Source organism: Crocodylus siamensis, chromosome 1, assembly GCF_052110815.1.
Source record: "Crocodylus siamensis isolate JL-2025a chromosome 1, ASM5211081v1, whole genome shotgun sequence".
Lineage (NCBI taxonomy): Eukaryota > Metazoa > Chordata > Crocodylia > Crocodylidae > Crocodylus > Crocodylus siamensis.
This window is the reverse complement of record NC_143395.1, coordinates 101,338,248-101,364,249: the sequence shown is the minus strand read 5'-3', so window position 1 is coordinate 101,364,249 and position 26,002 is coordinate 101,338,248. Positions and strand designations below refer to the sequence as shown.

Sequence of the window (26,002 nt, the reverse complement as noted above, 5' to 3'; positions counted from 1 at the left end):
AGGCGTCAGTACGCAAGTGGGGAGGGCAGGATCTGCTAGGAAGGCCTCAACACATCACCGAGGCGGCGCAACGAAGGTGGCGTGAGGCCAGGGTGCAGGGGTGGTGGAGCCTTGTGAACAACTGCCGGGTCGGACCCTGGCGCTGAGGGACCCGTCAGACAATCCCACCCATTGCAGAACATCAAGACGTGGCAGGCGAGAATGGGATCGTTGACGCAGGAGGGTAGAGCTGACTCCACGCTTCTAAAGGGCCCGAAGTGGAGTAACATTTGGCAGGAAAAGCCACCTCCACGTGGGTAGTGAAAGCCCAGCGGGCACAGAGTGATAAACACTGTTATCAATTCCCTGCTGGCTAATCAGAGCTCCTGCTGGACCCTGGCCATGCCCCCCTCAGCTCAGTGCTATGGAAGGAAGGGAGGGCTGCTCTAGTGCCCCCCCCCCCCCGGTTTCTAGCCTGAGCCCCTGCAAACATGTGCCTGCAATTCTGGGATGTCTGTCTGGTTACAAAACTGATTTAGCCTAGCCAGCTTAGACTAACCTGCAAAAATTGAATCAATTCAGGCTTAGGCTTTTTGAATGTCTGCCCCTAGCCTTAAAGGAGAAAAATGTGGGGAAACCATGGCTTTTCCCTTGCAGGCTGGCAGAGTTCCAACCTGCCAGGGGCTGCTTACCCCTTTCGCCCCACACATCTCCCCTCTGCCCCATACACTGGGGTGCAGGGGCCTGGGAGCAAGGCGGAGGGGTGGGCAGCGGGTTAGGAGTGAGATGCGCTGGGTTGGGACTGGTCATCAATGTTTACAAATGGGTACTGGTACAAAAGTGCATTGAGAACCATGGGTTTAAATGCAGCAGACAGTCACTGACATAGGTGTAATGTTTGCTGGTGTTATTGGCTGTATATAAGGAAGAAACACCAACTATTTTTTCATATCAGGAATGTACATTTAGAAAAATGTTAAAATTAAATCAATATTTTAATTAAATGCAGATTAATTTTAGAGGGGTGTAGGTTGTAGCTGTGTTTGTCTAAGGACATAGGCAGACAAGGTTCTTTGGTAAATCTGATATCTCATCCAGGAAGAGCACACACTAACTACAGGTGCTTCCTCAGCCCGATGAAGGGTATTTAAACCTAAAAGTTTGCTAAGAAGAATTTTTCCAACTATTTGAGTTGGTCTAATAATAGATGAATTTTAGAGAATTTTGAATCCACTTTTTTTTTTATATCTGACTCCATGAAAATACTTTGTAGTTATAGAATGAGAGTTATGTATAGCAGAGCTGCTAAAGCAAGTATCAAAGTAAAATTTATATTTTGGCATGTGTTTCAGTATTAAGGCTGGTTTTATCTCACTTCCATCTTTGGCTATTGATACTGATTGTATCAGTAATCACAAGAACCTTCACTCTGAATTTTAACTAAAAATGTATTTTTAAATATTTTCTTATAGCCGCAGATCTGGCCAATATACCATGCACCATGAAAATTCTAAGAAAGCTACAGAGAGACCAGCCTTTGACCGCTCAAGTTCCCAAGATTCCTTAGATGAGTTGTCTATGGATGATTATTGGAAAGAACTTGAAAACATCCATGAAACTAGGAAAAACAGTCATGAAGAGGAAGAAGTGGTTGTGGTGAAAGAACCAGATGGTGAGGACACATAGTTTTGTAAAAAATAATTTTATTGTTTTGGAGGGTTTTTTTGCATGTCCAGTTTGAGACACATTGGGCACATCTAACATGTGCAATTAGTGTGGTTGAATAAACTCCAGTGCAGTTTGGGCTGGAGCACTGGGTATTGTTCCTGGGTGCAGCATTTACACATATGTGCAGGATGGCAGCACACTGAGGCGGGGCAGGGAGCCCGGGGGTCAACCTGCCAATCCAGAGTTGCTCCGTCTTGGCTCAGCACGCTGTGGAGGGTCTGGCTGGGGCACAAGGGTGCTATAGCGTGGGGCTAGCTGGGATGTAGCCCTCGCACTGTAGCACCCTCGTGCCCCAGCCAGCCGAATCACTGTCTACACATGCGTTGCAGCATATGAAATAACTGTGCCATAGGATAGTACTTGTGTCAGACAGTGGTATCCTATGGCACAGTTAATTTAGTTTACTCTGGCCTAATAGTACCACACGTGTAGTCAGTGATACTTTGCTGTGGAGCTAATTAGTCAGCTCTGCAATAAAGTGCATATGTAGATGCCCTCATTAAGTTTCACTGCCAAAGATACAGAGGACCTGAATAACACCGAGTGAATCAATAAGAGCTACTCAGTACCAGTAAAAATCTAGGCCTGGTTGCCTCAGACTGTACACCCAAAAATGAGATACCAAAATTAGTGACTACTTTAAAAAAATGGATTTAAGAAAAACTAGGGCAGAGTAGACAGAAGATCAGTTCTATTTTCCTAAAGTGATATTTCCAGAAAATAAGAACAACTTTGTGTATTTATAAAATACTGCCTTAAGCTTTATAGGAAGATTGCATCCCTGTATATAGGAAAAATTAGATTACTTTAATTACAGTAGATAAGATAAAAATGTATATTGGAAATCCTCATACTTTAGACTAGAGCCAGTCACTAACTACCTAGGTTTAGCAAGCAAATTCTGCAGTTTTAATATGGCATAGTATTCGGTTTCGGGGGAGTGGGGAAGAGGTATTTATCTTTCTCTGAAACACACAGTACATTCAGTATTCTGGAGAATGAAAAAAATATGCAATGGATGCGATGACTAGAAACATCATATCAAATTCTGGATTTCTTACTCTGACATAATTCTTATCGATTTGTGGTTTTCCCTAGGATTTGGCTCTATGACAGTACCAAATGTGTAATATAAATTCTGTACATGTTCATTAAGTGCTTTGCTCTTTTACAAGGACATGAATGAAAAAGTACAGTAAATATTCAGGAATATATGGTAGAATTAGATCTTGAAACAAAAGTGGTAACAAATTATCATCCAATCCTACCTAGTGATCACTGGAATCTTGAGAAGTGACATTTGCAGTCAGCTCAATGCAGTCCTCTGTTAGAAGAGAACCTGCTGGCAATTTTTTAAATTAGAGAATCATCATGAAAAGGGTGTAAAAACAGAGGTGGTTATACACTCTAGGTCAATCATAATATGTAACAGCAGTCTTCTGCCCTTTCATGTTTAATGAACTGTCAATAAAGGATACCATATCAGCCATAATAAAACAGTGATCACCTTACAGGAAATTAGTATAAATTAAAGATTACATCACTAGAAAGGATTAAAATTCCATTAAGGTCATGCATTAAACTTGATCACCTTTCAGCAGAGCAACTGCACAAATTAATGTGCCCAGAAAACAAGGCAGGAAAAATATAGAAGTGGGTAAAAAGCATGAATCCTGAAGTACACTCTGTTACCTTGTATACAAGAAGAGTGCTGATAAAGCTTTAAGACTTTTTTTTCCCCTCCTTTCATTGGAAAAGGGCAGGGAGAGTATGAGATCTTCATGTGTTTAGTTTACTGAAATGACAAAGTAGTAAAGGTCATGCTTTATACTAAAGTTACATTTATAAAATGGTTTAGGAAGGGTTAGATTAATCAGTGGTAAATGAGACTGTTATTGTACATGTAAATGGCATTGTCCTTGTGGGTTCTGTAACAAACAATATCTGATTCGTTCTTTAGTTTGAAAGTCTTGGTATCATGCATGTACCCCTTAGAAAGTAATTTATAATTTTTTTAATATCGTGGGTGTGTCTACTCATGCTGTTATGCCATCTTAAATTTACTGCACAATAAATTACTGCACAGTAAGCAGGAATAGGCCAGCATCTACACATGCAGGTGTTAAAGCACATTAATGCTGTGTGTGGACTGACTTGGGGATAAAGTTAGTCCCAAGTTAGTCCACACACAGAGCAATACTGCTCAGTAAGTGCAGGTACACTGATACATTTGGTCTGATATTGGATTGGCGCCAGGATAAAGAAAATTGATCGTGTTGGAAATTTGTCTGATGTAGCTAATAATTTGGCTGATAAATGCTCATGTGTGCATGCAGCTGCAGCGCAGCACATAGGCAGTGAGGAGCATGGCCCAGCAGCTTGGAGAGCTGCGTGCAGTTGGTGTGGTGGAAGGAGACGGAGAAGACAAGGGACTTGGGGTTGTGGGGGAGCAGATCAAGCCCCCCCTCCGAGAGGGAGGAGTGGGGCTGGGACAGGGTTTGGGCCAAGTGCTCCCCAGCTAGGGCAGGCATGGGACAGAGCCATGGTTTATGCGGGGGGCACAGGGTGGAGGCAGCTCCCACCTCTGCACGCTGCTCATCCTGGAGCCACTGGCCCAGTGCTCGCTTGCTGATCTGGCAGCTCCCACTGCTGCTTTCACTGCTTGTCTGGAGGGTATGGGAGCAGGGAGGGGTGTGTGCCTTTGGATCTGCATGGGGTGGGGCAGGGCAAGCTGGGGCTGGGGTGCACGGAGCTCTTTCCAGCTCGCTCTGCCCCGCCCCACGCAGATGCCTCCTTAAAAATCAGCTATTGGTATCAGTCCCAAAAATCTCTATCAGTGCACCCCTATCAGTAGGGCGTATACACATGCATTAATGTGCAGTAATTAATTGGGCGTATATTTGATACCTGCATGGTGCAAATTTACAGAGAAATCAGCATAAGTCACCATACTTACTATGCAATACAGGTGTGCATGTGTAGACGTGTGCCCATATTGTGCAATAATTTTGCTTACTGCATAGTAAATGTGCGTGTGTAGATGTGCCCTTGTGTCTGTGCTGAAAACTCTTTTTGGGCCACTGTTGACATTTCCTAGCAGAAGCAGTTACTGTGACCTACCTTCTAGCCTACTATGTGCATACACATTCATGCACTTTGATTTTTTTTTTCTCTCTTGGCACAGAGGGTGAATTGGAAGAAGAGTGGCTAAAGGAGGCAGGCCTTTCAAACCTTTTTGGTGAGAGTGCAGAAGACCCTGTAGAAAGCATGGTGTTTCTATCCACATTGACCCGAACTCAGAAAGCAGCAGTACAGAAACGAGTGGAGACTGTCACGCAAACCATGAGGAAAAAAAATAAACAGCACCAGGTTCCAGATGTTAGAGATATCTTCAGGATACAAAATGACCCAAAGGAAAAAGTAAGATTCTGACTGATTTTATTTTGTTTGGCTCTCCTAAAACCCAGGCAGAGGATCTATTGCGAGATTGTATCTAAATTCAAAAGTAGAACTTGCGTTGACTTCAACAGGAGCAGAGTTAGGATGGATTTAAGCTAGTGCCAAGTGTTTTTAAAAAGTAAGTTTCAAAAGCAGATAACTAATCGAAAGGCAGCCATCTGCTTCTATATAGGAATAAACTAAACATAGGGAGTTTCGCAGGAATTATTCTGTTGGGAGGTTTGGGTGTGATCAACTCTCCACTGGAAACCTCAACATGGTAGCATCTGATGCAAACTTATGCTTCTTTGAATTAGATAGTCTACAAGGTGCAACTCTACCCTGCCTTCTCTTTGCACATTTATAGCAGGAGTTCGTAGTTCAACCCTGGGCATGTAGCAGCAATGCAAGGAGGATCAGAGTTACTGAAAGTTAAGATGAGAGCAGGCAATCTCCCATTCCTTCAAACTTTGTGGAGCTGAACATTTTCAGACAGTTTGTAAGGCACAGAGGTGTGAACTGAGGAGGCAGGGAAGATGTTGCCATTGCTGGCCCCAGCCCCGTGGTTCTGGCAGGGACCCATGTGCACAGCACTGACCCAGCCTGCCCTTCCCCGCCCCGCCACTCCCTGCCCTGCTTCTGCTCTGGACTTGCCTGCCCAGGCTGGGCAGTGGCAGCAGCAGCGGCTGCCAGGCAGAAACTGTTCCTCGGCATGGGGGAAAAGCGGCCTCTCCCCCTCACCGCTGCTGGGCCTGTCCTGCTACAGTGGGCTGGAGCATGCGCTAGGCTGCCCTGTGCCTCCACTGCTGTCACTGCTACCTCCAGGCTGCGTAGTAGGCCTGTGCAAGACAGCACCATTCTGCTTCGACTTCTGTTTCAATGGAACAGTGTTTTTCTTTCGAGTTTTGTTTAATTTTGAAAGTGCTTTTCCATTTCATTTCATTGAAGCTCTTTGGCTGTTTCAATGCTGTTTTGCCATTTTGTCCATAGGTTATAATGGGGAATCACAAAATGCAGCAGGCAGGCAGATCAGGGGCTCGCCGCCTTGGGGCTGTGCTAGAGTTCTCCTGGGCGGGTCCCCAGTTTTGCCTGCCAGATGACAGACTGGAGCTGGGCACAGCCTGCACACAGTGTTGGGAAGATCGGTGCTGCTGCTGGCCCCAGGCACAGCGGCACCTGCCTCCTGTCATTCAGCAGGCATATTGGGGGCCCATACCCTCAGGAGGACTCCGGCACAGCCTCTGCAGCCCTTCTGGGCATGTGGGTGAGCCCCTGATTTGCCTGCCGGATGAGAGGAGGTGGGTGCTGCTGGTTGGGACCAGGCCTGAAGCCAGTAAGCCTGGCTTTAAAACTCAAAATATTTCGAGTTCCCTCGTTTCATTTCAAAGCTATTTTGAAGGCTTTTGGTTTTTTATTTCTCTGTTTCAAGCTCAAAATGTGTCAAAACATTTCAAAACAAAACTGGGCAAAATTTTGCATAGCTCCATTGACTCAAGGCAGCCCAGCATGGGCTCTGAGCAGCTGCAGCAGGCTGTGGTGGGGGGACGGGGCTGCTTTTCCCCCCTGCTGGGGAACAGTTTCTGCCCAGTAGCCACTACTGCTGTCACAGCCCAGCCTGGGTGGGCAAGTCTGGAGCAGCCGGGGGCGGGGTGTGCCAGGTTGGGGCTGCGCACCTGGGTCCCCATTGGTACCATGAGGCTGGGGCCAGTGGCAGCAGCAGCTGGAAAGAGCCACCACCATTTGGGCTGCCTAGAAGAGCAGTCTAGCCACAGAGTTGCCTCAGTCCCACTGTGTGCCCAGGGGGTGACAGGATGCGCCACAGTTGGGCAGCGCAGAGCAGGTGTGGGGTGGGCTGGGGGCAGGGCCGTGTGCACATGTTCTGGCTGGTCTGCTCCTGCTGGGTTGAGTCCAGAGCAGGTGTGGCATGTGGCCAGGGCTCTGCACTGTTAGCAGTGGCAGGGAGGCGCCACCGGGCACATGGGCTCTGGGCTGTTGTGGGATGAGGATGAGGGCGCGTGCTGACCAGTTCAGGGGGACACGTGTCAGGAGACTGTCAGGCACACACTGTTGTACCCACAACCACACCCTCTGCCCCACACAATCACACAGCCCACAGCCCTACACTCACCCATACCCTCCTCTGAACCCCGCACACATACCTGCACACCTCTGGGGGGAGCCCCAGTCACTGCTATGCACTCCCCCCCACCACACACATGCATGAACACACCCCAAGCCACCGTCCCCCTCCACACATCCCGCATCCCCCCCATAAACCTCATACCCTCCGACTCCATCATACCCCCTGTAGTATACCAGAGTAAGACTTTATTTTGGGCTATTATGCAGTTCCCTCTATATACATGACTTAAACACACAAATCAGGACAAAAACATTTTTTAAAAATATCTTACTATGGATGGATTTTTTTGTATATATATATTTTTTCTGGTTCCAAGATGGCAACCCCCCCCCACCCCCTTCCCAAAAGGAGCACTTCTTGGAGGCAAGGAATGGGACTTCCAGTGACCAAGGTCAGGGATTTGGGGGCAGGACTTCTGGTCCCAATATGGCGACCAAGGGACTCCTGGGGTACCTGTCAAGGGGTGGGGCTACCCTTGCAGCCCTTGACAGCTCGCCAAAATTCATTAAGTGGTCCTCCAGCCAAAATAATTTCTTTCCCCACCCCCAATCTAATAGAATAACAATGGAGGTAGCATGGAGCTGTGTCACTTCATTTTCAACTGTGGGACTTCAGCAGCATATCAAAGTATATTCAGTTTTCTCTTCTTAAGCCATAAATTATTCAGCACTCGACAGCTGGATACAGTAGTACTCAGTATCTCTGTAGTTCCTTTAAAATACTTGTTTTTAATATTGATTAATTTTGTGTGAAGGAATTCAAACAGGCAAATGTCAATAATCCTGTAGTATAGTAGTGTTCACCTTCCAGGCCTCAGGCCAGATTTGGCCTATGGAGCTGTGTCATCCAGCCTGCAGTACTTCCAGCGGGTCCAGAAATTTGGCAGCAGGGGAGTGTGGCAACATTAAATGCTGCTTTCCTGCTGCCAAATTTCCAGACCCCTGGAAATCTCTTCAGAGATCAGTGGGGTTGGGCCAGTGCACAGGTGCATCCAGGGCAGGGGGTCGAGCCAGTATGCAGCAGGATCAGGCTAGCACCTAGCCAACTCTGGAAGCACAGGAGTGTGCTGGAACGCAGCCAGACATGGGTGCATGGGATCCAGCCCACAGAGTGACCCTGCACCATTCATCTGGTCCCCAGGGCTGGAAGGTTGGTCACCTCTGCTGTCGTGTATGGAAAGACAGGATGGAGTGTAAATATGAAAATCATTTTTAAAAAATATTGTCTCGCACTTGTCCCTTCCATAGGAATGAAATAACAGAAATGTCAGCCTGGAAGGGTCATTAAGGTATCACCTCATTCTTCTAGTCCAATGATGATAAGCCTACCCAGACCCTCTTTCACTGCCTAGCCGGTTCTGAAAAGCCTCCAAGGAAGGGCATTCCATATTTTTGCAAATAGCTTCCCCTTGTTCTTATCCTTACAATTATAAATGGGGATCTGCTTAGCTCACTGTGAGACGATGTAATTTTTACAGTTCGGTCCTTACACAGAGCCAATTTTTTGCAGGCGTTTCCCGGTGGCCCCACCCTTCACCACTGATTGGTGGAGAGGCATATATCATATAACTTAATAGCAAATTTTGCAGAAAGTAAATTATATCATGTAATTTATCATATTAATGTAAACTAAATATTAAATTTTGCATCTGAATTTAAATATAATATTCATATAAATGTATATACAATATAAATTGTAACCTATATCATCATTATTTATTATGTCATGTTCTACAAGAAGTTTAGAAATACTAATTGATGCTAACCTTAATAGAAACAATTTAACTTCACTGACTGGCACCTTTGCTTAGTTTGTCATTAGCAGCTCTCAACCATGTGATCTATGGCTGCAGTGATTGTCACATTGTCTTTGTATTGTGGTAAGTATTGGGACATTCTAAAACAGCATATTATATGAATAATACACGAGGGTTTTTTTTAGGTTAATTCTATAGGATATCACGGCCAATGCAGTATTTCCTAGTGAATGAGAACAATGCCATTTTTTGCGGTTTCTGCGAAAACTGGGAAACCATGAATTAAGTAGCTCCTTAGTTATAAAGTTTGCAGTGTTGCAGAACAGGAGCCAAAGCATTCTGCAGTTGATATTCCAACCTAAAACAGACTCTTCATCCTGCCACCAGATGGAGAAAAGCAGGACAAGACAAAAATTGGTAACTTTGTGAACCTCCGTTATACTCCCTGCTGTGTCCTCAAAGAGCACCTGGGATTCTGGGACCATTTAACAAATTCCCTGCCCCTCTCTCTCTGCACTGATCAACAGTAGTCATTCTGCCGTCTCTTCTGGAATTATTTTCATGTGCCTCTTAGGATCTTGGATTTTAACAAAATAAATCTGCCGGGTTTTATCACTAAATATACTGCAGTTCATCCTTAGTTTCTGTATGTACTGGGATGTATAGCACTTATCCAAAATGCCACATCAAGGCCAGATCATTCAACAGCTTTTTTAATATTTGGCATCCTTATTAACATTCTGAGTTGCCAAGGGAGATAATGAATATTAATAAGGAGATTAGGAAAAGTATGGGCAATGAATATGTTAAAATGTGTGGCAAATTTTGAAATATTTTACGCAGCATAATCTTAGACATAATCAATTGAACTTCAAAATTTTCCTTTTAACTTTTTTTTGGCATATAAACTCAAGGCTAGGTTGTGTTTCATCTTGCATATTTACTTTATAAACCAAGGGCTGCATGTGGGTGTCCTGTATGCACAAACATGCGGCTGATCTGGGATGAAAGTCATTTTGCTATTTTCCTTCCATGTATCTTTTTGGGATAGACTAGCCCCATTACTGCTGTGTTGACAAGCAGTGTGAACAGCTAGTACTGCTGACATCCCTGCAAAGAGACAGGGATCAGAACCAGACCGGAGCACCTAGTGATGGGACTTCTGTTGCAGGTTCCATTTGTGCTGAATTTCAATAGAACCAATCCAAATTCCTCTTGGGGTCTTCCACTGAAATGTAACCTGTCTTCATTATTTCCCGTTAACATATTGCACTGTGTATAAGTTGAGTTTTGAAGCCCAAATTTTAACTGTTAAAATTCAACCTCTACTTATACACTGTATCGCCATCCCCTGTGGGCGGCACTATATCACACTGCCTATGGGTGGCACTGGGCTTGGCATTTGGCTAGCATACCCCAAGCATCACTGCTCACAGTGGATGGGGGTGTGCCAGCCAAGCACCAAGGTCTGCTATGAGTGCCAAGCCCAACCTAATCACCTGTGAGCGGCACCGGGCTTGTGTCAGCCGAGGCCAGCAGAGCATTGGCCCAGGCAGTGCCACTTGCAGGGGACGGGGCTTGGCTCAGCCAGAACAGCCCAGGCAGTGCCGTTCACAGGGGATGGGGACATGTCAGCCAAGCACTGAGTCCTGCGCTGCTTGCAGGGGCTGGGGCTGGGCTTGGCGCACATCTGGTGCACCCTGATTCCCTGTGAGTGGCGCTGCCTGGCCCCATCTGTTGCAAGCAGCACTGCCGAGTGCCAAGCCCAGCTGTGCCAACCGAGCACTGAGCCTGGTGCCACTTGCAAGGAACGAAGCTGGGCTTAGCACTCGACAGCGCCACTCACAGCAGACAGGGCCAGGTTTGGTGTTGGACTGGTGCATCCCAGGCAGTGCCACTCACAGGGGATGGGGCTACACCACCAGCTGAACCCTGAGCCTGTCCTTGTCCCCTGCGAGTAGTGCCGCAGCATGTGGTCATCCCCCAGGTGCTCAGCCTACTGTGAGGGCATGTAGGGGCTGGTATAAGTCAACCCCTAACAAAAAGTTAGGTTGAATTAAACACTGGATCTACAAAATTCTCCAATATCTTTTTGGATCAGAAAAATGGGGCCGCCTTGTACACTGTGTCAATGTATACACCATGAAATATGGTAAATTACAATCTAGCAATTCCTATTTATATTGCAACTCCCCAGGAACACTTCTTCCAGTGACATGGTCAATATAAACCAACTAGCCTTTATCACTGTCAATTAGCTCGTCATGCCAATTGATTGAGGGAATGAATATGAGAGGGTACACAAATCCACAGTTCCTTTTGAAAACATATATATTTATACATAATGTAACCCATCTAACCACAGGCATGAACACATAGGAACACCTTACTAGATAACAGCTTTCTCTTACATTTTAGTATATTACTGTTTAAATCTGTTTTCTATATTCTTTGATTATTTTGTCAACCTCCAAGTCAACCAGGAAGATGCACCCTGATTGACAAGATGCTCAATACAGTGTATATACTTTAATCAGTTCTTAAAGGCTCAAGCCTTCTAGGTATCTCCCAGTTCTTCTGGGTTGTTCACTGCTTTCTTTGTTACATTCCAGGGTGGGTCTGACCATCAAGCAAGCCTTAATTTTAAGGAACTAATCTAGGGGGAGGCAAAATTTGGCCTGTGGACTGGATCCTGCCTGCCAAGTGATTCCATCTGGCCAACAGCAGGTCCATGCAGCCCACATGTGGCCAGCACTGCTGCCCCTGCTGGTGGAGATACTGCCTAGTGCAACTTGCCTTATCCCCAGGTGTGGCTCTCGGGCATGCTGGTAGCTGTAGTCCACAGAGCAAGGTGGGGGTGACACAGTGGCTGGACTTGGTTTCCTAGCAGCCCTGTTACTGCCACCTGGGAGCAGCTGTGTGCTGTGCCACCATTGCTGGCTCCTGGCCTCACTGCCCAGACATACTGAACACAGTCACCCTGCATCCATTGCTAGGGATGCTGGATGGAGTGGTTGTGCAGAGTTTCCCTGGAGACTGGTCCGAAACCCCCAGGCAGGACATGCTCATCCAGGTAGATGAGATGGGGATGCAGGTGGGTGGAGAGTGGCGCCTGGGAACAGAATGGATGGCCAGGGCTGGGATCATGGGGCAGTGACAATACAGAGCTGGGATCTGGGGCAGAGCTACAATCCACTCCTCAAGTCTCTGTGATGCGTACCAGTTCCTTGCTCTGCAGTTCACTCCAGAACTGGAACCCATCGCAGGGACATACAGGGAGTGGATCATAACTCTGCCCCGAGCCCTCACTTTATGCTGTCACCACCCTGCACCGCTTGCCCACCCTGCTCCCGGGTGTGCCCTTTGACCACTCATGGCCCTATCCCATCCATCTGGCTGAGAGCTTTCTGCCCACAGGGGTACTGGGCCAGTCTCCACAGAGACCTCACCCATCCTCTCCACCTGGCTAGGATAAATTGGAATCTCCCCAAGCCAACTCTCTCCCCTGCTGTGACGGGGGCTGAGGCCAGGTGAGCACAGCCCGCCCCCCCCCCCCCCCCCCGCCCTGTAAGAGCTCAGCAAAACTCCTTAAATGGCTCTCTAGCCCAAATAATTGCCCACCCTTAGGGTAACTCTTTCCTACTTTAAGGAAACCAGGATTTCATTCCACAATTGTAGTTGGAGATGTAGCAACATCAGAGTTGGGTTTGTGTTCACTTGTGCTTTTTGTTAACAGATTTAATTTCTTAATTTGGTGGGTTTCAGATCCCATGTCTTTGTGAAGGAGGTTGTTGTCCAGTACCCCAGCCCTCAGCTGGTCTCGATATAGAATGTTTCAGGCTGCCTAGGTACACTGCAGGAGCAGAAACAAAAGTGTTGCTTACATCCTATAATTTGCTGTATTTGAATAGATATTCAGCTTTACAGGTGGATTGGTTTCTTTCTTTGTTTTTTAGGTCTCCGATGGGAATGAACCCCCATCTGTGAAAACAAGTATAAATAAAAATGAAACACAAGAGGAAGGAAAAGGTAATGCTGAGCAGATTTCCCATCTTCTTTCCCTCCATTTATAGTTTCATAACTTCAGGCCTAGTCTTCAGTATGCTCTATGTAAATCCTGGTTAAATTGTTTGTGGGTATGGGACACACATATTTACAACTGAAATATTTTAAACTGCATTAGAGAAGTATGGTAAAGCATACTGAGGAACAGTGATGAACTTAAGTGATAGTCTCATTCTAATATCTCATTCTTAGCTTTCCCGACTCTTTATCCTTTTGATTTATCTCTTCTGTTCTTTCAATACAAGTAATAAGATTTAGTGGATAAGCTTGGTAGTGTGTGTGTGTGTAATTAGATATGAAAAATCAGCCACATGACTAAGAAAAATAGAAGGAATCTGTATATATTTAGGGCTCCAAGTGAGAAAAAGGATCATTATTAAGATAAGTTAGTTGAATATATTCAGGAAAGAAAGAGATATTTGCTGTATGTCTTTGTTGGCTGCCTCTGGTCCTGAACCTTTGCATGAAGGGGTATAGCACATAGAGAGAATATAAGAAGCATCCCTTCCTGTGGTCTCCCATGAAGGGGCACAGCCTGTTTGTCATCCTTAGATGAGACTGGCTTCCATTGAAATCACTGGCAGAACTCCCAGAGCATAAGAGTGATAGATCAATCTCACACTTCCCACTAATTCTCCAGCCTCTGTCACCACAGTTGGAGGAAATGCCTCTCCTGTGCTCTAGGAACTTGCAGAAGGAACTTGCGAAGTGCCTGCCCAACATGCACTGTTTCCTGGAGGTCCTTTTTGAGCAGTATAGATACTCATTGCTTACAAAAGTAGCCTGTATGGCTGTCATCCAGCCATAAGTGCCAGTCACTGAAACACTGAATTTAGCATAGTGTAGGTATGCATGTACACACACACACATGCACGCGCACACTCTCCCCCCTCCAAAATAAAAATAAAATCCAAACTACACCCCCCCACGTCTTAAGCAGTGAGTAATACCTGCATTATTTTTCTTGAGTCTTGCTACTAGTTTTTACAAGGAGGCGAGTAGCGCTTGTCCATTGCCCAGATACTATTTTGTAAATACATAGATGGGGAGGAGGATCAATTATCCTCCTCTCAAATCACTAAACTGTCGCTTACTTTAGAAATACATCTGAACCATTTTAGAGAAACAGCTTGCAGAGGGTTACAACTGAGAAATGGCAGCAAAATAGAGAGAAAAGGGATAGAGATGAAACACCACAAATACTCAACATTTTGTGCGTTTTCAGAAGCATTATTAATTCCTTCCTCCCCTGCTTTTAGCAAACCTTTCTCTGGTTCAAATAGTGAAAAATTGGGAGGGTTGCCAAAGCGCTGGTTCAGCACAAGGGAAGGAAAGGATGCCTGGTGCCTGTGTCAATAAAACTCACTGTAGGATTTGGAGCTGGAAAATTACCAAGCAATTATTACAGAGTTTTATCACATCTGGTTCTTTTTTTTTCCAGTGGCCCCAATGAACCTTTTAGAAATGGAAAGCTTTAAAAGGCAAATTCCATATGCTAGCTCTCCACAGCCCAGATTGCAATGGGCAAAGCAAATGCAGCTTACTTACATCCTAATACACTTCTGCTTCTGCCAGCATGCTGAAGTGGGCTCTGCTCCCAAGATTAGAACAAGAAAATCAGTTCAGTTCACTGGGAAGCCATCCAAGGTGAACCATGTTAGAAGTGCTGCACCTGTTTCAGAGCTGTGCCATGATCCCTTTTTTTCAAGAATAAATGAGCTAATTGGTGTTACATAAACAGTGGATGGTTTTAGAGGCAAAAAGTAAACAATATGTGACACCAGATACCCATGAAATCTAAATTCAAAGGCATTACTGTCAAATTTAAATGTTTTTTGTAACCGAAGAGCGTCCCTGTTTTACTAGCAAAATGGATTAATGTGATCTTTTATAAAATATCTAAGATATACATATATAGGGAAATGTTTTTAGAAGTTTAAATCGAGATGCTTTCAGCTTTCTAAGTCATATGCTATAAGCCTATTAGTGTGAAATCTGAGTTAGTCATCACCTTCAGAGGACTGATCATGTTCCTGGTTCGGTATTCAAAATGCTCTTGGTTCAGTATTCAAAATGATTTGAATGCTGAACTGAAAATTATATTGAGATTTCCAGAGAATATGTGCACATGGGTGTCTTGAATATGAGCCTGTTCCTTTTTCTTTTTTCTACTCAATCCATCTTCTTTCCTCACTGACCAATGGCAGTGGAATGAGGAAATAATGTAAAATGGCTCCCTTATTCAGATTTTTGTCATTGCCTGGTTGGTGCGGTCCAGAGACAGCAGTTTAATTTAGCCAGTATTTACACCACTTTTAGTATCAGTGGGAGAAATTTCATTTATTTTGATTTATTGAATGTATCTCTACCCAGTGCTTATGACATGTGGAGTTGTGTGTGTAGTCTGGATTTTATTTGTGTGTGTGTGTGTGTGTACATACCTACACACAAACATACACCCAGAAATGTATACACACAATAAAATATAAACTATGCACATTGAGTTACCACAAATAATTTACTGGACACCTTGCTATCTGCCCCAGTATAAATTACAATAGTTTGTGCAGCGCACAGACCATTGCAAACCCTCTACTCCCTTACCCAATATATGCAGATCTCTTCCGACAGTGTTGGAAAGGAGATAATTTAGAAGTCAGACACAGTGAAGATAAGTTGTCTCCTTAAGAAAAGCTGAAAAAACACATTTAAAAAGTTGAATACTCACTAGGTTGAAATCAGGGGGTTGCAACAGACACAGACAAAACAGCCAGGTTAGCACTGTAGCTGTTTGGCTCTTTCATTTTAGAGGGTTAGCCTCAGGCAAAGCATATGGGATTAGTTTTTCCTGTAATGGGAAAGCCCAAACAGAATAGTCAGGCATATGGAAGGAAAACTCCTTAAAGCCAGCTCAAGGGGAAAAAATGGAGCTGTGCCCTTATTTATATATCAGTTAACATAAATAAGACCTAAAAGGTCTTTATGGAGTTTTGTGTTTGTTTTGTTATTTTACATTATCAAGCCATATCTTTGCAGCCTAGAAGAGCTTCTGAGATTATAAAAGAAAATCCCCTCTTTTTTCTTTTGTAGTTGTGTTTAATCAAATAACAAAATTTTGGAGAAATGATATCTTAATTAAAGAATGAGCCATTCCACCTCTCAAAGTAAAGTGTGAGAGCTTACAGTATACATCCTTGGGACAACACTGTAAGTCCCTTCAAAACCAAGAAAACACAGAGCTGACATTTGTAATGTGTCTATAGTTAAAAAGATTCAGAAACAGTCCCATCCTTCTAAGTGTTCTTAATAAAGCATTGTGAAGCAAACAGAGGACTCAGGTCCAATTTAAAAAATATCTTTTGCACATCATTAGTAGCATCCCATATTTATATTTTCTGTCATATGCATATTTCTTTCATGAAATTTTGCTTACAATTGGCAAATTGACAGAAGAGCAAATCTGCTTTCTCTTACAGTTGTTTCTAGTTAATAAACATGCAGCAATTGAGGATGGACTGCAGAAATACACGGACACAAATCCCCCCAATTAAAAATAGCAACATTTTCACACTTTCCAGCATCTTCGAAGTATATTACAAAGACATCAATATTAAAAAGTATTTCATTATGAACCAAGGACTGAAACAGGAGCTACTGCAATATTAGTCATGACATTGGCAAAATACTAGCAAATAACAAAGGGGGAAAATACCCTCTTTTCCCTTTAAAATACTGTCATTTCCTTTTGTTTAAATATATTAATTTGGGGCTAACTGTATTGGACATTCTAGCCAAATATGCTGTAGATTTGAACAAGGGCTGAATTTGGCCTTGGGATCCTAAAGTCTTTTGTAACACTTTGCTGATACCAGCAGCTTTGGTTTTAACTTCAGCTTGACCCTTAGTATATGCTCATTGAACCTTTGAGGTTCTAGTACAGCTCAAGCTGAAGTCATTGTGAAAAGAGAAACTGGTGATTTTTATAGTCTGAAATTTTTTATACTTCCCACAGCTTTACCTTGTCAGTAGAACAAAAACGTTAAAAAATTTCCAGTTCCTTGTTTTGGAGTTTCTTGGCCTCTTTGCTCAAAATCGTCACTGAGAACCAGATATTGTGGCTTTCTCAGAAATTAGTGTTGCTGGTCTTAACAGCTTTAAAATATTCGCACCAACCCTTCCATAAGAAGAGATCCAAGAATCTGGCGCTGGCTGCAACAATCCTCACGGGATGGCCTACATTCCAAGATTTTCAGAGATATTAAATTTAAGCATGGTCTTTTCAACTAGAATAGATCTCTGCTTTAAAATCCTGACCAGCTGAATATTTTTTATTTGAATTTATTATTGCACACCCTGTTTAGGTGGTGAGACAGAAGCATTGATTAGGCCCTTTTACAGGCTTTTATACATCAGTTCATCTCTCTCAAAGCAGCCTATCCTTTATATTTCCCCTAAGTTAGTGTCAGTGAGAGTGAGGCAGAACACACAAACTGTTGTAGTTGTGACTATTTCAGGGTCCCTTTTATTTGCATGGGAGTGGAAGAAGTTTAGAGGAATTAAAGAATGGAAATAAAAATGTTTCCCGCAATGGTGAAAACAAAGCCATCTGTAGTCTTATGCAATAGCTAATTTGGATAAACACATGGTCTTCTTATGGTTTCTCTCATCCTTCCATCTCCCTTTCCATCCAGTTGTTTACTCTCGTCTTTAAACAGACTGCACATTTTTAGGGGCGGGGACTACAAAGTGAAATCCTAGCACGCTCTCTCGCGCTCTCTCTCTCTCCCTCTGTGTATATAGATATATAGAGATATATATAGATATATACACACACACATACATTATTTCACTTTGTACTCCCTGCCCCTAAACATGTGCAGTCTGCTTAAATATGTAAATAATTTGCTTTCAGGACATAGCCCCATATTTTCTAACGAGTTCATCCAGTACTTCTTACGATGGCTCCTGAGTCATTTGAGAGAGACCATTATATCAATAATGTTGAGATCAAAATATTTTGCCAATGTTCTGAGCCTTCTTTGATCCTGTGATATGACAAATCATCTTTGGATTGGTATTTTACAGAATACACAATTTAAACTTGTGTTCCCTCTGAGAATATCTTGTGCTCTCATCTTTGTTGCCATCAGTGACGCTTTGAACGGAAAAACAGCCATCGATTGCTTATAAAACAGACTGTTCTGAAACAAAACGATATCACCTTTCATTAAAAAAAAATGTAATCAAGTTTCACCTAGTGCCTACTTCCTTTTGGAAAAGAAAAGGAAAGAGAAATGATGTCATAATCGCAAACCCCTTTCTCCTATCTCATAGAATAATTTTTTGGCAAAACTATGAGCAGGTTAAAACTCTACAAGTTGTGAAGAAGATCAAAGGACAGGACAAAGTTGTACGTTACTGACCATGTCTACATGTGCTATTAATGTGAAGCAATAAACTCTGGAGCTTATTGCTCCTGGGCATGCTGTTTGAATGTTCACCCAGGTCCATACCACATTGAGCCAGACCAGAGCAGCCTTGGCTGGCAAGGGATCCAGGGGAGGGGGAGGGTCAGCCTGCCAACCCGGGGCTGCTTCCCTCTGGCTCAGTGTGCTTTGGAGGGATTGGCTGGGGTACGATCTGGTGCAGGGGCTAGCCAGCAGGCAGCCCCTGCACTGAAGCACTTTCATGTCCCATCAAGCTGAGGCAGTGTCTACATGTGCATTGCTGCAGAGTAATAAAAACTCCACAGCAGGATTTACAAGTACTATCCTGCAACAGAGTTAATTAGTTTACTCCAGCTTAACAGGGGTGAGCGTGTAGATGTGCAGTGTTTACTTTGGAACTAATTAGTCTACTCCACAGTAAATGGCTCACTGGGTTACCCGTTACACCCTGAGCTATGATATACAGACATACCAATGTGCAGATTTGTCCCAGGGATTATGGTTTCTGAAAGAGCTGAATCATTAATGGCTGCAGCTTGCTAGGTAAAGGAAGAAGCACCAGAAGCAAGGAACTTCTGTGCAGAAGCTTCTTGTCTCTGGCAGATCCCAAGAATCCATGGGTTATGTGGCTATTCTGCCTTCTACATGGGGCACAAAACTCACACCTTGCAGACTTACTCTGGGGTAACTCAATGGGATGAAACTTTTAGGAAGCCAGATTCTTAGTTGATGTAGACCCACTGAAATGCATGAATTTGCTGTAGAGGTCATAGTTTCTGCACAGAATTAACCTCCTTGAGCTCTAATTACTTACTTACATGCATAAGCAGACAAGGAACAAGCAGTATTTAAAAACACTGATTATTTTTTCTGCCCCCTTGCCCCCCCTCTATTTTCAGATCCAGAGTTCAGCCTTGGTATCCATGAAAAGAACTTGCTCGAGGATATCACAGTTTCTGAAACGGACATCAATTTAGAGATTTCATTTGCAGAGCAGGCAGCCAATGTCAAAGATGACTCCATAGACAAAATCCGTGGAGGCAAAGATGACGACACTCTGCTTCCTGTAGGTGTTTCTTACATGCTGCTGTAATTGTTTTATTATGGTTTTTTATTTGATATAAGACCTTTTTGACATTGCTTTAGTGATACTGGGTGATTCAGTAAAATTCAGAGTGCTATAGCCAGAGCTGGTTTTCACTGGCTTTGGCCTGTTCATTATGTATATGACTTTGAAAAAGTATTGGATATTTAGTAACAGATATATGAAAGTTTTTGTCTTATATCTACTCTGTGTCACTACCTTGCTGTAGCCTTTACTTCAGAGGGTGCTGTTCCTCCAGCTGGGGCCTAGCTGTGGTCCTGTGCACCTAACTGGAGTAACAGTGCCTTTTTAAATCTTATAAAAGATTTCTGCCAACAGCTGGTGCACCTTTGCAGTTACTAGTAGCTGTTTGCTGAGACTACACATACCCCATGACTATTTTGCAGACCCTCATCTTGGTATGAAGGGGTTATGAATCAAACACTGCTAAGAATCTGCGTTCTACTATGTTTACAAATTCACTGTTTTCTATGTTTTCAAGTAGCTTGACAGCCCAAATGGTCTATAATTGCTCGAGTCCTCCATTTTCCCCTTCATCTAGATGGGCATGTCTCTAGACCTCAACCTGTTATCCAAGAATTTGCAATTACTGTTGCTAGTGGGTTGGAGTTCTCTTCAGCTAGTCCCTTCCATGCTCTAGAATGAATTCTGTAAGGCTATGATGATTAAAGATAGTTGAAAGTTCCCTGATGCATTCTTTACTCACCAGGAACTACATTCCTTACCCTTTGACAGCTTTGCTAGTTGTATGCACATATTTTATTTTGTATTAAGCAAGGTAGGTGTTGAAGAGCTCTGCCTATTTTGCCTCTTCCATTAATCACTCACCTTCTCTGTGGAACAGTGGACCCACAGTCTTCCTGGTTTGTCTTTTTCATCTGGTATTTGTAGAAGTGATGTTTGCAATTGTCAATAAATGCAAAAGACAGTAAGACAAGGTTCTTTGGGTAAATTTGATATCTTTTATTAAACCAACTCAAATGGAAAAAAAATTCTTAGCAAGCTTTTAGGTTTAAAAACCCTTTGCCAGTTGGTGTGTGCTCTTCCTGAATGGACTGAGTAGTAAAGAAGCCGGAGGCTGATATGCATGCAAGAAAGCCAGTCAGTGAAGACGTAAATTGAGGAGTCAGTGGGTGAGAGAAGCGGGGAGGGGATGAATGTAGCAGATAAATAGTGGAGAGGTACCTGAGGAGTCAGATGTCAGGGAGGTTATAATGTGTCATAAATCCAGTGTCTATATTTAGTCCATGATTTTTTGTATCCAGGAGGTTGATGAAGTGAAGTTCATGGGCTGGTCTGTGAAAAGTATTTTATAAATTTCCTTTGAGGATTAGAACTGAGAGATTGGCGAGAGAGTGGTTTTCTTGTGAGAAATGTGCCTCCACCAGTATTTGGGTATTCTTGTCTTTGATAGATTTCCGGTGTGCATTCATTCTGGTGGTCAGTTGTTGTTTGGTCTCTCCTACATATTTTCCATCAGGGCATATGATGCATTGGATGAGATATGTTACATTTCTTGAGGTGCAGCTGTAAGATCCAGGAATGCTGATGGTTCTGTTGTGGGGTGTAGTGATTGTGGGGGTGGTGGCGATGTCTTGGCAGGTTTTGCATTTCTTGTCATGGCATGGTCTGGATCCATTTGGTGTGTTCTGGGCCATAGGAAGTTTGCTTCTTGTGATGAGATTAGCAAGGTTCAGTGCTTGTTTGAAGGGTAGGATGGGGTGGTTCTGGGAAGATCTCTTTAAGAAATGGATCTCCTTCTAGTTTGGGTTGCAGTTGTTTGAGGATTTTCCATATAGGTTTAAGAGAGGGGTGATATGTCATAACCAGCAGTGTGCAATTCATGGGGGGTTTTCTTCTGTACTGCAGCAGTTCTTCATGTGGTATCCAGGTGGCTCTTTCAAACATGCAGTCTATCTCTCTGGGGGAGTGTCCTTGTTGAGTGAAAGCCTTTTTAAGGTTTGTGAGGTGGTAATCCTGTGTGTTCTCCTCAGTGGAAATTTGGTGGTATCTGAGGGCTTGGCTGTATAGCACAGCTTTTCTGGTATGTTTAGGGTGATTCCTGTCTCTCGCCCACTGACTCCTCAATTTACATCTTCACTGACTGGCTTTCTTGCATGCAGACCAGCCTCTAGCTTGTTTACTATTCATTCCATCCAGGAAGAGCGCAAACCAACTGCAGATGCTTCCTCAACCTGATGAAGGGTTTTTAAACCTGAAAGCTTGTGAAGAAAATTTTTCCCAACTATTTGAGTTGGTCTAATGAAAGATTTACCCAAAGAACCTTGTCTGCCTATGTCCTTAGCCCAACATGGCTACAATCTACACCGCTCGACAACTGTAACTCATTTGTCACCTTTACTTTTCTGATTTTTCTTTTACACATTCATGCTATTCCTTTGTATACTTTGTGAGCCACACAGCCTTCCATTGCCTTTTTTGTATATTGCTTGATTGTTGGATAGTAAGCTCCTTGTGTGTGTACATCACCCCGCTGCTCCTCTTCTGTATTGGCATAGCTTGATTTTGAACCTCCAAAATTATGTCCTGAGGGAACATCTAGCTCTCTTGGATGCCCTTATATTTTAATTTGTCTAGATATACAGATAGACTAGATCTGTACTGTTTAATTTTTGTGCCCTGCAAGAAGTTCACAGAAGGTGCCCCCTCAGAGGGTCATGCCCCTTCTTCCAGAACCAGAAGCAGCAAGTCCATGTTTATGCTGTGGCTATATAACATAGGTCTGCTTCTCAGCAGAGGTATAAGCAACATGAATGTAGCTGTATTGCTTTTGGATAAGGAGCTGGGGTATAACTCTAGACCTGGAATACTATTTGGGCCTGCAAAAGGTAACTGCATTTATGTCCCTAATAGTTTGTCCACACACTGCTTGCACTGTTCACGTAATCACTCTGACAGACTTCTCTTGTTGAGTAAAGTCCTTTTGTCAGAATCCAAGAGAAGTGTTAGTCACCTCTCTAAGGGGGAAATGGAGATAAGATTGAAGAATAGGGTGACCTTTACACCTCTAATAAGATGAAGAGCAGGGAGAAGTTAATATTTGACTCAATTTCCAACAAAAATATCAATCATTTCTAGATTTCACATTTTGTCTCAAAAGCCTATTGCCTGTGACTGTTTCCGAGCACTCTCCAGCATATGCAAAAGAGACCAACACAATGGCATTTATAGGAATGAGGCATTTTTAACCCTTTGTAAAAGACTTAATTGTTTGTTAGACTGAAAAGCCAAGAAATATTTCCAAATTGTGAGAATTAGCTTCTACTCAGTTACATTTTTTCATCTCACAACAAACAGGCCTCATTCTCAGTAAGGCTAAATAAATACAAAGTAAGATCTTCAACGGTATTTTGGTTTAGATATTCCTTGAGTATATAAACCAGACTGCCTTAGAATATCATATGCTAGAAGCGTGCACTCACACAGAAACCATAAAGTAATAAATAACACAAAAAAATTATTCCGTCAGACGCTGCGTAAACATGTCTGAGTAAACTAGGTGCTTGAAGCAATAATGTTTCAGCGTTCTTCAAACACTCAATTTAGATAAGAACTCATACATTTCTTCAACTAATGATTACCTAATGTTCTCCTGGTTTTAATGCTATAAACCAGGCACTAATAAAACATTTTGAATCATTTCTAAAAATGCTTCAGTCATGCTTTAGGTTCCCCCTACACATGCAGGTAAAGGTGTGATTGGAGTTGATGTATGATCCACACAATCATACCTTCTGTCATGCCACAGGTGCATTTGTGGGATCATGCATTAGATCCTATCACATCTTACTACTGGTGTAAGAGGAGCCTGATCCTGATCCCCATGCATTGGCAGGAAGCAGGCTCCCATGGCTGGGAGCCCCCTCTGTTGAAGGGGCTCCCAACCTCAGGGGCCAAGAGACGTGCAAGTGTTGGGGCTCCTGGTCCCTGCGGCACCTCATGCACAGCTGGGACCAAGAAAACCCTCAGCTGACAGGACCAGGAGCTCTGTCGCTTGTGGGACTCTCAGTCCTGGCTGTGCATGTGTTGCAGCCAGGACTGAGAGCCATGTGTGGGCCTGGTGGGTTTCCTGGGAGCCACAACTCCAGGGCTTTGGGGTTTTACACTGGGCATGGTGCATCCATGCAGCTGGGAGCTCTGTCAGCTGATGGGGCTCCCAGACACAGGGAAGACCCTGCCACAAGTGCAAATTAAAGCTTGATAGCAACCAGCTATAAAGTTAATACACATTTTCAAGGTCTAACTTTAAGGCTGGTACAGGCATACACACATAAACTGGTATAAGTGATCAGAAACCAATCTAAACCTGTAATGGAAGAGAATTTGGGGCACATCGACTGGTTTAAAAATGGCAGAAACTTGTCTAAGAAAACTGGATGGATGTAATATCAGACTTGATTGTTTTATGTTAGACCAGTCTGTTGAACTTCTGGACCAGTTCCCCTATTGATTCATGTTAGGTCAGTGTCCGACAGCATCCCAGGGGCCTTTGTGGGCCCACCTACTCCTCTTCCCCTTTGCATGGAGTCAGGGAATTCAGCTGGGCTGCTCCAGCGGAGCACCTAGCTGGCCCTACACCCAAGCTGTCACAGAGCTGAGGCAGCAAAGCCTCTGCTCCCCTATCCTGTGTCCTGCCTGTGCCTGCCAGTGGGCACCAGCAGGGAGTTGGGGGAGTAGAGGCTCCTGTGATGCAGGGTTCCCTGACAACTGTGCTTGCTTGGGTCTGGGGGGCTGGTGCAGGGCTGCAGAGCAGGGGCCTGTGCTCCCCTCCATTTCCCCCCAGTGCTGCTGGGCTCAGCTCCAGCTGCACACGACTACCAGCCCCAGCTTCTGGATGTCCATATCAGCCAAGCCATGCAGCGACAGAGGGTGTGGGAGGTGGGGGAGCAGAGGCCCTGCCCTATGGCCCCAACCCCAATCCCAGCCCTTCTCAAACCAAAGCAAGCACAGCTGGGAGAGGCCTCCACTTCCATGTCTGCCCCTGCTGCTGTGCAGCTCCACTGACATGGGCAGGGAAGAGCTGGGACTGAGAGCTGCCCTCCTCCCCCCTCACTGCTGGCAGCCACCACTGGCAGGGAGAGGTGGGGCTGGGAGGCATGGGAGAGTGCCCCCCACCTTATGGCCTTTGCTAGCACAGGCACTTCCATGCCCCCCTCCACCCAAGAGTGAATGTGCATTGTATTTGCACGCAGTACAATCTGTGCAGCTTAGAGAAACCCACATAGGTAGTATCAATCCTCCCTCAGGCCTTTTGAATGCCTAGCCTAAGCTGGTTGGAGCTTTTCATGGTGCGACAGGTACTTTAAATGGATAGCTGGTCTAAAGGTAATTGTGCAATTAACCAGTTAATTGCTTACTATCTGTAACATGTGGAGGTGGCCGTCATAAGTTTACAATAGGATACGGTATTTTCTATTGTATACCGTTATTCAGGGTATGAAAATTTGGTGGTGAGATGAATGGTGGCAGTGTTAATTACTGTGGTTCCTAAAGCAGCAGCAATTACCACTCATCTGCCACATTTCCAGCTAGTGGGCCAGATGACACAGCTGTGCACTATGGATTCAGCCTGCAGGGCTGGAACTATGGTGGTGGAGTGGTGGCTCAGCTCCACGAGCCACAACAATTAATGCTGTTGCTGCTTAACCAACCCACTGCCAAGTTTTCAGGCCCTCCAGAAGCTCTGAAGTTAGATGATGCAACCCCGTGCTCTGGGTGCAGCCTGTGGATCAGCTCTATGCTCCAGATCTAGACTGTGGGGAACCCTACACCGTTCATCCAGCGGCCCATAAAAGCCCCACCTGCTGGGTGAATGTGATACCCTGAGTTAGTTGAAACAGGGATTTCCATGAAGATTATAATATTTGGTGCCTCTCCAGTAGAAGGAATACCTTGCATAGCTTCTGTTTGACCCATTCCAGCCGAGATGTATCATGCTTTGAAAGATGCCTCTGGGCCTTGTCAGCTAGACTTCCTATGTTGTAGTCTGAATAGGTAGAAGTAAAGTCAGAAAAGTTAAAGGAGCACCTTTTTGTTTTGTGTCTGTATGGCTGGAGCACCTGAGCATCACTGCAATACAAGTAATGAATTACAGATATCAAAGCTCAGATGAGCCTATTACTTATTTATGTAGCACCCAAAGGCAAGCAAGGTGGTTTATATTCCACAACGATTATTATCTATGGCTGCGATCATATTGTTGTTTGTGCAAAGGACAACTGTTGCACATACATGAAGCTCTAACTGAGGTTTCAACCTAAGCCTAACTGGGAGAACAGAAAGAGTGACACCACTCAAAAATGTGCATTTATTAAATTATC

General features: G+C 44.1%; 1 protein-coding gene across 2 annotated transcripts in view; it reads left to right on the top strand.

The window, feature by feature from the left end:
- Nucleotides 1-26,002, top strand: part of ARHGAP18 (Rho GTPase activating protein 18) — a 162,783-nt gene that overhangs the window by 99,342 nt on the left and 37,439 nt on the right. For both annotated transcript variants that reach the window (XM_090038910.1, XM_090038901.1), the window contains exons 2-5: nt 1,452-1,651; nt 4,892-5,127; nt 13,001-13,073; nt 19,456-19,622. In XM_090038910.1, coding sequence (XP_089895036.1) covers nt 1,452-1,651; nt 4,892-5,127; nt 13,001-13,073; nt 19,456-19,622 — 676 coding nt within the window. The remainder of the gene's footprint in view (nt 1-1,451; nt 1,652-4,891; nt 5,128-13,000; nt 13,074-19,455; nt 19,623-26,002) is intronic.